We start from the raw sequence: 13,429 nt of genomic DNA on the forward strand, positions 1-13,429 counted from the left end.
AAGCTTTAAATCGAAATTTAGCCATGTTTGTTGTAGTACAGAGTTAGACTGATGGCCTTAATCTAAGTTGTCTTGTGGTTGTTAGTTGTTTGACTTGCATCCCACTGGGATTTTTGCACACATCGTTGGTGTACAGTGATTTTTTTCTGCAATATTTTGCTGTCTTTTTTGGATTTTCTGTTTGCACTTAGTCACATTCACTTTAAGATGTTTTTTGTTCATGTTTTTGTTTTTTGTTTGTTGCGGTTGCACCCGATTCAAGAGCCGAATGGCTCACAGGGCTATACCTAATAAATGAACTTGAAGGTAGGTAGAAAATAAAAAATATATTAAATCACGACGTTTCGGGCGCAACACAAGCGTCCGTCATCAGGTGGGAAAACCACAGCAAGAAGCAACTGCTGAAGTGGGAAAGTTTGCCCACTTCAGAGCTGGTAATGCCTCGCGGGACCGCTTGATGTCACCCCCTTGTAGCAAGTTGGTGACGTCACCCTTCGCACGTGCCGCATGACGTCATTGCCTTGCAGAAGCCGGTGACGTCACGTACCGCCCGCGGGGTTTCCCGCTCTTAAAAAGAAGCAATGGCGCGTCACCAATGAATCTCGTGAGAGGCGACGCAGTGTAATCAACAGTGAAGCAATTTATTCTTTACAGGTTGAGCACAGCGCACAGAAAGTCCGACGGAGAATGATTCAGAGGCGCGCGAACCCACAGATACGACGCGATGAAGCAGCCAGATCCGGTGGCAACCATTCCCCAAGCTCAACGGTCCTACAATTGGGGGATGTTTGGCCAACTCCATGAGCGAGCGAGTTGTCTTTTACACAAGTGGGATAAAACCAGAGCACCCTCACAAAACCCACGTGTGTGAGGCGGGTTTAACAATCCCCGTAACTAAGGAGATTAACCAATTTGCGCTACTGCATTACCCTGCACGGACAGGGAGTTTCCCGAGCGCGCGCGTGATCCACCAACCCTCGCCGCCGGCTCGTCCACAGTGCTGCTGGGTTATAGGCCGCGTGCTGCAGAGCCACCAGCTCCCGGCAAATGCATTTCAGCCACTGATGCATTAGCAATGTTTGGGTTCGGCCACGTCCTAATATGGTAACATTTGTGTCAAAGTCCACCCAACATAGCTAAGCGAATGGTCACGGGTACAAGCGGTAGATATATCTGATTGCTATATTTGGCCTTGAGGATTACGATGCTTTAACTTACCCGCGCGAGCTGAAATAATTTGGCACGTTAATATAATTTACAGAGCGCCTTCACTCAAGGCGCTTGAGAGCTACTATACGTGTCAATGTGTTTAGCCGTGCCTGGTAGTGGACAGAGTCTGTAAGGAATCAACTTAATTTGGAGCTTTCGTGACTGCAAGGAATTTCCGTGACTGCGACGACCTCTGTGTTGAGTTATTCGATCCACAGTGACCTCTGCATCGCGTATGACCAGCACTGCCCTCAGTGCCCCAGTTGTGTGGGTCCGTGTGCGTGGAGCGATCGGCTTCCGTCAGGACCATGATAAATCTCAGGTGTGGAGGAGAGGAGAGCTAAGGCCAAACAAACCTGTGCCAAAGTAAACGGGGGCGCCACGGTGGCGAGATGTTAACTACCTCGCCTGGCATACAGGAGGTCGTGGGTTCGATCCCAACCCTAACGCCTGTATATTTGGAGTTTGCGTGTTCTCCCCGTGGTCACATGGATTTTTCTCCAGGTCCCTTTGTTTTTCCCTCCACATTTAGAAACACGCATTTAGAGGATTTGACTGATATAAATTTCCACATAAGCTACTTCGTTGAGCTATTATTCGTGGCCAGGTCGCTTATAAAAAGAGCTATATAGCTCAGTGGGCATTACCTGGAAAAATAAAGAGTTTTTAACACAAGCATAGCCGCGTATTTCTTAAACTTCTGAAGCAAATAAAAAAGTGACTTATGCAAATGCCTGAACATATTGTATTTATATATTTAAAAGTATTTGTCTGCGAATGATACAATCCTTAAGTAGAAACATTCAGAATACCCATTTAAGGATATATGGAATTAACCCTACATCATTATGGGAACCTCATTTGCCAGTAAAAATATGATAATTGGTTCTTTACCCTTCTATCAATCAACTTTAAGGACAGTGCACATTATCAGAGTTATGTTCTTTTGTTTGTATTATGACTGCAGGTATTGCGGTCTATGCAAACATGACTCCTTGTAAAAAGGTGTCAGTTTTGTTGCCAGATAGAAGGGTAAAGAACCAATTATCATATTTTTACTGGCAAATGAGGTTCCCATAGTGTAGATGCTTGCCCCGACCTCTCATACTCTGATAGTGCATTGTCTTTGAGTTGTGCGCCTTTTGGCGTCATCTGGTCCAACCCATATGAGACTAGGCTCTAAGGAAAGCTGTCTCGGGTGTGGATCAATCAACTTTAAGGACAGTGCACATCATAGTTATGTTCTTTTGTTTGTATTATGACTGCAGGTATTGCGGTCTATGCAAACATGACTCCTTGTAAAAAGGTGTCAGTTTTGTTGCCAGATAGAAGGGTAAAGAACCAATTATCAACCCTACATCATGTCACGATTCACAGTGCTGCTCATAGATGAAAACCTTTTCCAGGCTCACATTGGTGTCTATTCCATGGCAGGCTTTTTCTGTTTTGATTTGAGTTCCTTTAACCATTGGGGAGGCTCCGACCTGAGAAGAAATGAAACGTGAAAATCACCTTGTTAGTCATCATCGGCTATTCCGGCTGGCATTTAAGTCGTCTTTATAATGCAGCAGAACATTTGAAACAAATACAGTGTAACGCAGCGATGGTAGTTCTGAAGTGGAGCGGGTCGCGCCGGACCGGTGTGCAAGTCCGGCCCAGTTGTGCCGGACCGAAGCGATCATGCCGGATCGGAGTGGACGCACCGAACTGGAGCGATCGAAGCGTACCCTTGTTTGTCGGCGTCATCACTGGCCGGAACTGGCAGCTGTCTTCTGGCTCCGGGCAGGGGAAGGCCCAGGCTGCTCTTGGACTTGAATAATTCTTTGGTTTGTGGTTTGGGAGAGACTTCGCCATGTTCACCGTCTTGAGATTTCTTCCTGAACATCTGAACAACAAAAGCAAGAACAAAACTGAACCAAAAAAATGGGCATGTGGTGGCATGGGGTGGGGTGAGTGGTGTTGAGGTGGGTGGTGGTGTTTGGGGGTGTGTGGTATGGGATCTGGTGAGTGGTAGAGTTGTGGAGATAGGTGGTGGCGTGTAGAGGTGAGTGGTGTTGTGTATGGAGTGGATGAGTGGTTGTGTACACACAGACTATTACATAGAGAAACGGACAACTATATTCACATTGACCGTACACGCATAGACATGTGTAGACTCTCGATGTGTGTTTACACTGCATATAGGGGGTGTCGCTGTTTGCTGTTCAAAAATACATTGAAATGTTGTACTTAACAAAAAAACATTCTCATAAATGTGCTTGAAATACAAAATACTTTGGTGTATTTTAAATACAGCGTGTCTGAAAATGTATGAACCTAAAAAGAACGTTTAATAGTTTTACTCTTATTTGAAATACTCACATAAATTTAATAAGTACATGTAATATACTTAGATGTTTTATTTTATTTATGGTATTGATTAGAAATTCTAGAATTATCATTCACTATAATCAATTAAAATTTTTAAAAACCCCAGAATGGGCGGACTTGTCATTGTAGAAAAAAAATTGTGTTTCTCCTGAAACTAAAAGAAAGTACAATCAATATTCACAAGAAACTAAAACTTCTAAGCCTAATGCACATAATTTCCAAACAACTCTCTCTAAAAATGTACCAGTCTTGCTTTCTCTCCCCCGGCCGCCGCGGGGTGGATTTCCACACAGCTCTCTCATTGACATGCTAATTTCTCTGCTCCAGCAGAGCCACCTCTCTATCTGCCCCCCCCTCTCTCTATTAAGGCCACGACACAGATGCGTTGGGTCTCTGTGTGTCAATGTTTTGTGTCTCTCCGAGTGTCTCTGTGTTGTCTCTCTCTGCTTGTGTGTCTATCTGTGTCTCCGTGTCTGTGTTTTTGTCTCTCAAATTTAGTTCTACCTGATGACTGCTTGTGTTGCAATCGAAACGTCGTATTCTATTATTTAATGTATTTTCTTTTTCCGTGACTTTATCGAAAGAACCAACGAGTCTAATGCATATATTCATATCAGATTTATGTCAGTATCTCGAATAACATTAAAACTATTAAACTTTCATTTTCGGACACTGTATACTGCCCATCTCTGCCTAGTGGAGGCCCAGGACAGTGTAATGTGATGTGCATGACCAATAATCGAATCTAGGTGGCTGTGATTGTGGTACAGTGCATGGCCCCCTGTTGCCATGGGTTCCCTGTTGTGTACAATCTTTAACGAGTTATACCTACTCATGGCACAGGTAGATTACCTGCACGCCAGGCAAGGAGGGTCCCAGAGCAGGCAGCCTGAAACCACCTGGTGGACCTCTCTTCTGAGTGGGTGGCTCCTCTTCTGGCAACTCGGCACTTGGAGAATCTGCAAAATAATGAGGGAAGCCTCTGCATTTACATTCACAAGAACACAACTGTCCATTGATCATTGGGCCCAATGTATCCTCATAAATACCAGTGGAAAGTCCGTTGATACTTAATGGTAACACTGTATATTGACTTAACACGTAGATTGTAAAATTTCGATTTAAAGTTTATATTTTAGTTTTTTACGTGGTGGTTTGGCTGTTGCAGCTCCTTACTATTAAAATGTCCTTCCCTTTATTACTGCTAATCCTACTTCCTCGCTTTATTACTGCTAATCCTACATAATACATGAGCATAATGACTTTGAGACCCCCCCCACCACCTACACATTCCACAAGTAGTGACTAATCCCATATCTGCATTTTCCATAAATATGCTAAATTCCTCTGGTGATATGTACATTCCTTTGGTCAAGGCGCTTTCCTCCTCTAACCCCTGATTAAATATACGCTGCCATGCTTGGTGGTATTCATTCGGACGCTGTCTTTCCGACAGCCCTGTTCTTCGCCTGAGGACGGCTGCTTGCGTTGTGGCCAAAGCGTCGTGAGAATTGTATTTTATTATGTATTATGTTTTATGTTTATTATTTTATTATTTCCCTTCTACGTAACTTTACCGAAAGAACCAAGAAGACGTAGATTGTTGCAGCCAATATTAATTATATAGATTTTTGGGTTAGGCCATTCTGACTTTGTGAAATGTATTCCCACTTCCTGGATCTTGTTCTGAAAATGCTTAGCGTATGCTTCAAATGAAACATCGTAAACAATTGCAAAATTCGGTTGTGAATATTGTTCTTGAGTTGAAGCAATACTACTTGTACTCGTTATAATTAATTTGTTTGGTTATGTCGAGTGTTGAAGGTCATATTATTGTGGCATAACTCAATAATCTGGCATGAATGAGTACATTCTCTCCACAACAATGATGAAAAGCAAGGTTGTACTTTATACAGAATTGTCCACACGATCCTCTTTTCTACCCTCCATGCCGAGTTTGCAGTATACATTAAGACAAAACGTGTTACGATTTGGTGCCTCGCACTTTCTTTCCCTCTGGTAGTAAGATTGCTACAAACTTATTCAAGTGTTCGTAGCTGCCCATGTCACGAGTGAAGAGGATTTTGCGGAATTCCCGGTATTGATATCACAGCATACAACGTATGTCAACATTATATCGCCAATACCCTCTACTGCGCTTGCAATGCGCCTTTGGTTTTCCACGCAAACCGGGCCAATCGGAAAGGGGCGCCAGTCCGGCGTGGCCCATATGTGTGTATGAGCGCACCGGTGCTGTCTCTGTACATCCACTCTGAGTCCGTGTCTGCTGGCCGTGGTTTCCCCAGTTTGCGATTGCCCAGTGCTCCTGACTTGCTGAGCGAGGCTCGCTGCTTTTGAATCGTGAAATCCAATGGGGGTGACGAACACTTGGGAGAGATCAAGAGACAAGACATTGATTCCGATGCCCAGCCATCATCACTCAAGCGCGTATACCACAATGTACACAACCAGATACAGGAGCAGTGGACATGATAAACTTTCTTACATACAGTTGACACCTGACCTCAAAGTCCCGATCTTAGTCTCATCGGGGCGGTGACGTGACACAGCGGTAGTGCGTTCTCCGCTTGTTGCAGAGATTTGTGATACGAATCCAGCAGGCTGCCCTGGTTTAATACTGTGGTCGTATTTATATTCCTGGTGTATTAACCATGACATATACGCTGTTAAAAATCCCAATGATTCCATTCGAAAAGAGTCGGCCCTTGTGTGCTGGCGTTACGTTCCAAATTTTAAAATGTATCCATTGGGATAACTAAACTGTTTTTATTCTACCAGGAAATGCCGATTGAGCTATGTAGCTCTTTTTCAGAAGCGACCTGGCCACAAATCATAGCTCAACGAAGTTGCTTATTACATGGAAATTTATAGCAGGCAAATACTCTAGATGCACGTTGATTCTAAATATAGATAAAAAAAACCGGAGGATCCGGAGAAAAAAATCCACACGACCACCGGGAGAGAGACATGCAAACTTCAAATATACAGGCGTCAGGATCGGGATCAAACCCACAACCTCCTGTATACCAGGTTAGGTAGTTAACATCTCGCCACCGCGGCGCCCTAACAGATATCAACATCGCCCGCTCCTGTGATACTACTGCGGACTCTTTGTGACACACAGCGCCTTCGTGACTGCCTTGTGCTATGAGAATGGCGTTAATGCCCAATGCACCAATGAGTGGATTGGATTATCGCCACCGTCCGCCTTCAGATGTTCTCCGTAGTCGTTGACCTCCAGGGCCACATCACCTCACGTCGCGGTGCCACCCCCTCCATCCTGCCCACGGCCTCCCGCACGCCGCAGCTTCCTGGTTAAATTACCACGCTTCACTACAACCCTCCATTGTGAACTTTAAACATTCTGACGCTATATTGCTCAAAGACCAGAAGCTTATTTCCTCGTTGCTTTCTTAAAGTCCATCACTCTTGACTCGTAAACAGAGACGTTAATACGTTTACGGTACGTACTACATAGGCAGCGCCAGTTTTTCAATGCTCACATTACCAAAACACAGTAACATTTACTTTTGCCAACATGCAAATACATATTTTTAAGATGCATAATATTAAGCGTGCAGAATGTAACAATGTAAATTATCAGACACAACCAAGCAGATGTCATGCCCTCCTTCCCAAAATTAACCCCGCTTGAACAATGTAACAATTACCTCAACGTCATCAAAATGATGAATTTCAAAATCATCTTTGTCAACAACGCCGGCGAATTCCTGATGGCCTTCGTGCTCCCGTCCGCCTGCTATACACTCATTGGCCTGGCGCGGTGAGGTAGTTGAAGGAGACGGCGGTGCCGAGTTTAACGACGACGGAGCGAAGCTCGGCTGAAAGCTCCGCGCCTCTGGAGGCGCTAAGAATGGTGGAAGCAGAGGCGATGTGGCGCATGGCGATTGGGATGCAGGTGGCGGGTGTAACGTCAGCGCTGATGTGTTGTGACCGTCGGTGACTGACGTTTCGGCCCTCATCCTTTCTACAGGCACTGAATGCAAGGCACGGTCCGCAGTGGTGGCGGTGTGACCAATGGCATCGCCCAAGCAGCTGTCCTTTTCCATCAGACGCTGTTGGGCCTCCTCGTTTGGTGCATGACGCTGGAACACATTTGCGTCCCCCGTGTTTGCCGTGAACATGGGGGAACGTCGCCGGAGCTCCGCGGCATCGTCTCTCTCGCCTCCAACGGATCTCCTGGACGTAGCCGCTGCGGCGGCGTCGTCCACCGGAGCAAACGGCGGCGTCCCCTCGAGAGTCCTCGCCGGGGATTTGCGGTCGAGGTCACAATGGCCGCCTCCGCCCACCACCATCTCGACCTCAGAGTTCCTGCCGCCCTTGCCCTCGAGAGCGGGCATCTGCGGCTCGCGTTCCAAAGCCGCTTCGGTTCTGGATGACAACAATGGCCGTGGACATGGTGAAGTACACATCGCACGGAATGACATTTCATTTTACCCTGCATCAGCTCGCACGCGATTGCGTTCCGACAATGCACGACAGGTGCAGCCGTCTCCGACACGAATGGCGTCAAGCGGAAGGGTGGCCCTGCGGTGAACATGGGGAATGCGATCTGCTCATCAGACGGTGCTGCCACTCGGTGTAGTCATGTGGTGCAGTACAGGATTAGTGTGAGGTTATCATCAAGCCACTATCTTTTACATCATTTGCAGTGTTTTTTTTTTACAGCCGTGAGCGGTGGTGCTATTTCTAAATGAGTAATTGTTAGGTAATTTTTTCAAATCTGGTAAATTTGGACCCTGACACCACACACTATGACCTATTCTTACGAAAGACATCACGGGATCTTTTGTCCACTGTGAAGTGGACAGAACAAATTTGTACGGTCAATACAGCCATGGTCGAGGCCTCCATCCAGCAGTAGACTGACCATGGCTGATGATGATGAATAGAATATACAGTGTAGAGGCCTTATGGATGTTCCCTCGCCACGGGGAGACACAATGTGTGAACACGAAGGTGCCCATGTGGCCCAGGCTGTACCTGTTGTGACTCCCATACTTGTTCACGTCTTCAGATGAGTCCGCGAGAGGCTCCAAATCGTCCGCTGCTGGCCTCACGAGGTATCTCTACAGCAGCGACAATACCCGCGTGATGGCAACACCACACGGGTTAGAAGCAGCACATGAGGACACTCCGTCAAGACCCGTAGTGATCGTGGTAGTGTGAGGGTGGGGGTGCTGTGAAGCTGCGAGTTAGAAGCCCTCTTCGGCTCTGACTTCATGAGACATCGCCACTCCGTACAGACTGGTTCCACCATGGGAATGTGGAATTTCTGCCACCGACTTTACACACAACACGCACTCGTGCTCACTCACACAAAGACAACACAAATCCCCCATGTAGCCTTAACAGACTGTTGGGGCAAGTGTTTTTCGCAAACACCTATGAAGGCTGGCACAGCATACGACGGGGTTGAGTGGCACCACACCTGACCGACTTTGTCTCCCCAATGATGTTTACACACCGCACCAGGTACTCATTTGAGGCTGAGTCGATCTAGGGGGAGGCCCATGACCGTCACTGGTGTTGGCCGTGAGCCGGTTCGTAGCCCAGCATGCTACCCGCTGCGCCACCGCTCCCCACTTACACACTAGTGCTCTCACACACACATTCACTCGTGTTCACACACGCGCTGGTGTTCACACACAGAGTACACTTAGTGTACACACAACTTTTGTTCACCACAAAGTGGCGGTGACGTCACCACGGCGCTTGTGACATGCTAGGTGTACTTAGGCCACGTGAAGTGTCAAAGGCCCATTGGCAGCAGGTCATAGAACACACCCAGGTATGTATGTATGCTGCACTTCTTTCGTACAGTACGTAGCCAACCGTGCAAATCGGATGTGCGAAAACCCAGGTGCCATGGGTTGACTGACTGAGATGACTGGCAGATGCACCAACTGTACTTCCCACTGTGCAAATTTTCTGCGTTTTAGCTGCCCGGCGCTCTGATCGTTGTGAGCGTCACTCCACTGCCCTCCATTGTTTGACGGAAGGTGACTGCCTCCAATTCCCCAGTCGCGTCCTTCACGAACTTCCTCCAAAGAGGCCGATCTTGGAACTGCTGGTACCAGTCATCAGCAAATCTAATCAGCTACACAACCTTTCTGTACCACATCAGACCATCTCATCTCTAGCCCCATCTATCCGGCCAAACAGAAACTGCTTGGGCATGCGGTGGCTGGGCATGGGGGCAACATGACCCAGGCAGCGCAGCCTCGCTTGCCGGAGGAGCTCACTGATGGGACTTTGTCCAGATCTTTCAAGAATCTGTGAGTCCCTAATACAATCCAGTCTGGTTAAACCTAAGATGGATCGTAGGCAGGCCAGCCTGAATGTTTCAAACCGGCGGAGATGTTCCTTTAGAGGGCTCCGCGCACTGCGTCTGGCAAGCGTAGACAATGGAAAGGGCATAACTGTGGCAGAGAAGACCCGGACCTTTGTACACACATCACATACACACTCAATAGTGTTCACACACACACACACTAGAATACACTCAGTATACACACAAAAACGACAGATCCCCCATATAGCCTTTAACAAACTGTTGGTCAAGTGCTGCTAGCGAGCACCTATGAAGGCCTGTATGGCACACGAGGGGGGGGGGGGGAGGCCAGCACCACGCCCGGCCGCCTCTGTCTCCCTGGTGGTGAAGTTTACACAGCACACCAGGTTGAGTCGACCTAGGGGAGGCCCAGAACATACTCTTATATAAGCGCACAACTTTATCTGTGATGAACGCTGCACTTTCCGTCGTTTCCATGCAGGGGGCGCTGCAAACCTACGCACCCCCTGCATGAATGACAGAGGCGCAGGGACAGACGTTCGATTAGGTTGGAATCGATCTGCAGACAGTGGTCTTCTCGCACGGCCAGCTCTATGTCGCCTTATCTCGATCCCGCAATCCCAAACAGGTGAAAGTCCGCATCGAACCGAACCTCCAGCAAGGCCATCTACTTGACAAGAGAAAATTCACACGAAATGTCGTCTTCCAGATGTAACATTTCTAAGCTTTTAATGAAGAAATAAAATTATCTAATTCAAAACATAATACTTCAAAACGGAGCATCGGGCCCTTGCGTGAATGCGTCGTTCGTGTGTAATTTTTTTGTGACTTTCCTGGCCGAAGGGGGCGCCATAGGCGCCCCCGAACAACCCCGAGTGTTCATATAATAATGTTAATATAATACTGTTCATATAATAGTCACTGCTGTTGGCCGCGAGCGGGAATCGAACTTGTGTGTCGCCGGGTTCGTAGCGCAGCGCGCGAACCGCTACACTCACTACGCGTGCACACATACAGACTAGTGTACACACATGCACAAACTAGTATACACATAAAGACTAGTGTACACATACACAGACTAGTGTACACTTACACATAAATACTAGTGGACAAACAGACGAGTGTACACACACAGTGTTCACACGTACGCAGTAGTCCCCACGCTCACTCTGAGCTCAGACGAGCACGATTGCCCTGGTGCCACTCACCACCCAGCCTTGCAGGGCGCTCCACAGCTGGCTGCAGTAGTAGGCAGCCATGCGAGCAGCCACGGTGACGGAACTCTGAGCGCGCCTCCTGGCTCGCTCGCCCCCTGGCTCGCTCACCCCCTGGCTCGCTCACCCCCTGGCTCGCTCACCCCCGAGCGCCCGGCGGATTCCTCTGCCCCAATCTACCCGGAGTAGAGCCTTCGTCTGGATGCACGCAGACGCGAACTTCCCACGCGATATCGCCATGCGCCGTCGCACACTGCGTGGGTTAGCGTGTGCCGCTAAAATTAACGCAGCCACGGGAAGGTTGGCGGCGGCGGCGGTGGTGGTGGCGAGTAACAGCGCAACATCTGCTGAGCCTTAGTAGCCTGCGGCTACTCGGGCTTGTAAGTCAACAGCTGTTTATAAACGTTGACTCAAGTTCTATGGTGGCACTTGCGAGACATGGGTAGTCCTGCCTCCCCTAAACGGAGCGCAGCATCATCACCACCACCATCATCATCATTCACCCACTGCAAAGTCCCCCCGCCCCCCCCTCTCTCCCACACCGCCCCCCACCCTTCGAAGCGGGGCGCGCAAGCCACAAGGAGAGGAGGAAACAGCTGCGCTTCGTCCGGGCACTCCGACGCAAGGGGGAAGTAACCGCACGCGGAGCGCACTCACCGGCAACGTGGCGTCCACGCGACTCAAAAGTCACATCCTGCACGACTCAAACTAAGGCTGAGTGCAACCAAGGGGAGAGCCATTTTCGGGTAGAAAGTGATCGCTGACGGCAGCTGTGGCCAGAAATTGGGCCTCGGACTGCCGGGGAACGAAGCGCTGCTGCTCCAAGCGTCGCACACACGGTCAACACACCCGTCACTAGCGCTGTGTGTGTGTGGCCTTAAAAGGAAATGTATGTAATCGGCGATGTTTCGGGCAATGGGCCTTCTTCATAGTACAGAGAGGCCCATGGAGAGGCACAGTGGATGATAAGGGTTGGACACTGCACTTGTTTACATCATGGGGCCCGATGAGAATGACATTTTATAAATGTTTCCTGAATAAGTTTTTTTTAAGTTGACGTAAGGATAGTTGCATGATACGTCGGGGCTATCGCGTAACAGACAAACCCTTGAAAAAATTGGAAGTGTTACTGCTCGATAAACTCATTTATTTTTTAAGTTACATTATGGAATGCTGTTGGCAGCGCGTGCATGCACGGACACGCGCTGCCACGGTGAGAGCGCATCCCGGGGGGAAGACAGGAGGCCAGCGCACGGGACGTGGTGGTAGTGGTTGGTGGTGGTGGTTGTGGTGTTTCTGAGTATCAGAGCACGAATTACCACAAAGGCGGGGGACGAGGCCCAGCGGCAGCGCGTTGTTGCAGGGCTTCGCGGGTCAAACCAGTAGGGCGCCCTGGTTACCACTGCGGGTGTATTAACGGTTAAATATATAGAACTGCTCCGTCTGCTTGGGAAGAGTATGTATGTTGAACTTTTTTCACACCGTACGTAGCTAGAGTAGACCACTGTGTGACGGCGTCACGGTCCAACTTTGGCTAAACATTTAAAAAAAAATTTTTACACAAAACATGACTCAACGGAGTTTACACAGCGGCGGAATCGCCCGGGGGCAAAGAACCCCCCCCATTCCCTTACCCCCCTCGCCCCCTTCCCGTGACGTAACTTGTTTGTGCTCGGGAGAGGCAACTCGTGAACACAGCCGCAGTGCAGCGGCTCGCCGTGCACTGCCCCACCGGTGCCACTTCATGAATTTTCTGGGGAGCTGCAGGGGAGAGAGTCCCGCGCGGAGGACTCTGAGCAAGGCCCTGGCTCAGGGTCCAGAAGCGTGCGCCGATCGTTGGGGACACGAGGCGTGAGATTCCTTCCCGATAACGCGTTTTGCGCAGCTCCCACAACACAGCCGGAGAGTCGACGACATCGGGGAACAAAATTAAACTCGAGGTCCCTAGTCGCTTAGAAGAAAAATGTCAACTCATTCGGACGACTAGGCAGAGGAAGAACGTCTAGATTTGGGTAGACGAGTGGGAATTATTTGGAGGTGACTGGACAGGGGTAGGGAGAGGGAAATGGTAAGATGGCCATCAGAGAATGAGCATCGTCTCAGCTGTGGTGGTTGCCACTGGTGCGGTGAGGTTTCAGCACCGCTCTGGTGGGAACCTCCGCGTGTGCCTCTGAGTGCGACGCGAGTCGCGTTACCTGCGGGTTTTGCATTTCCACGTTTAAAAAACAAAACAGCCAATTGCATCCATGCCCAGGCAACGTTACGTTTGTCTATCCCAGGGGAGAAACGGCACAAAGAC

General features: G+C 48.8%; 1 protein-coding gene across 1 annotated transcript; it reads right to left on the reverse strand.

Annotated features, from left to right (window-relative positions):
* Positions 1–660: 660 nt before the first annotated feature.
* On the reverse strand, positions 661–11,620 carry KIAA1671 (KIAA1671 ortholog). The gene is made up of 7 exons (XM_078871213.1): positions 11,125–11,620; positions 8,605–8,690; positions 7,272–7,992; positions 5,828–5,966; positions 4,432–4,538; positions 2,937–3,094; positions 661–2,693 (listed from the first exon to the last, which is right to left on the reverse strand). Exons 1-7 carry the CDS (start codon positions 11,173–11,175, stop codon positions 2,630–2,632), a joined length of 1,326 nt encoding a protein of 441 aa, XP_078727339.1. The 5' UTR covers positions 11,176–11,620; the 3' UTR covers positions 661–2,629.
* Positions 11,621–13,429: the final 1,809 nt, after the last annotated feature.

Source organism: Lampetra fluviatilis, chromosome 32 (assembly GCF_964198595.1).
Source record: "Lampetra fluviatilis chromosome 32, kcLamFluv1.1, whole genome shotgun sequence".
Classification (NCBI taxonomy): domain Eukaryota; kingdom Metazoa; phylum Chordata; class Hyperoartia; order Petromyzontiformes; family Petromyzontidae; genus Lampetra; species Lampetra fluviatilis.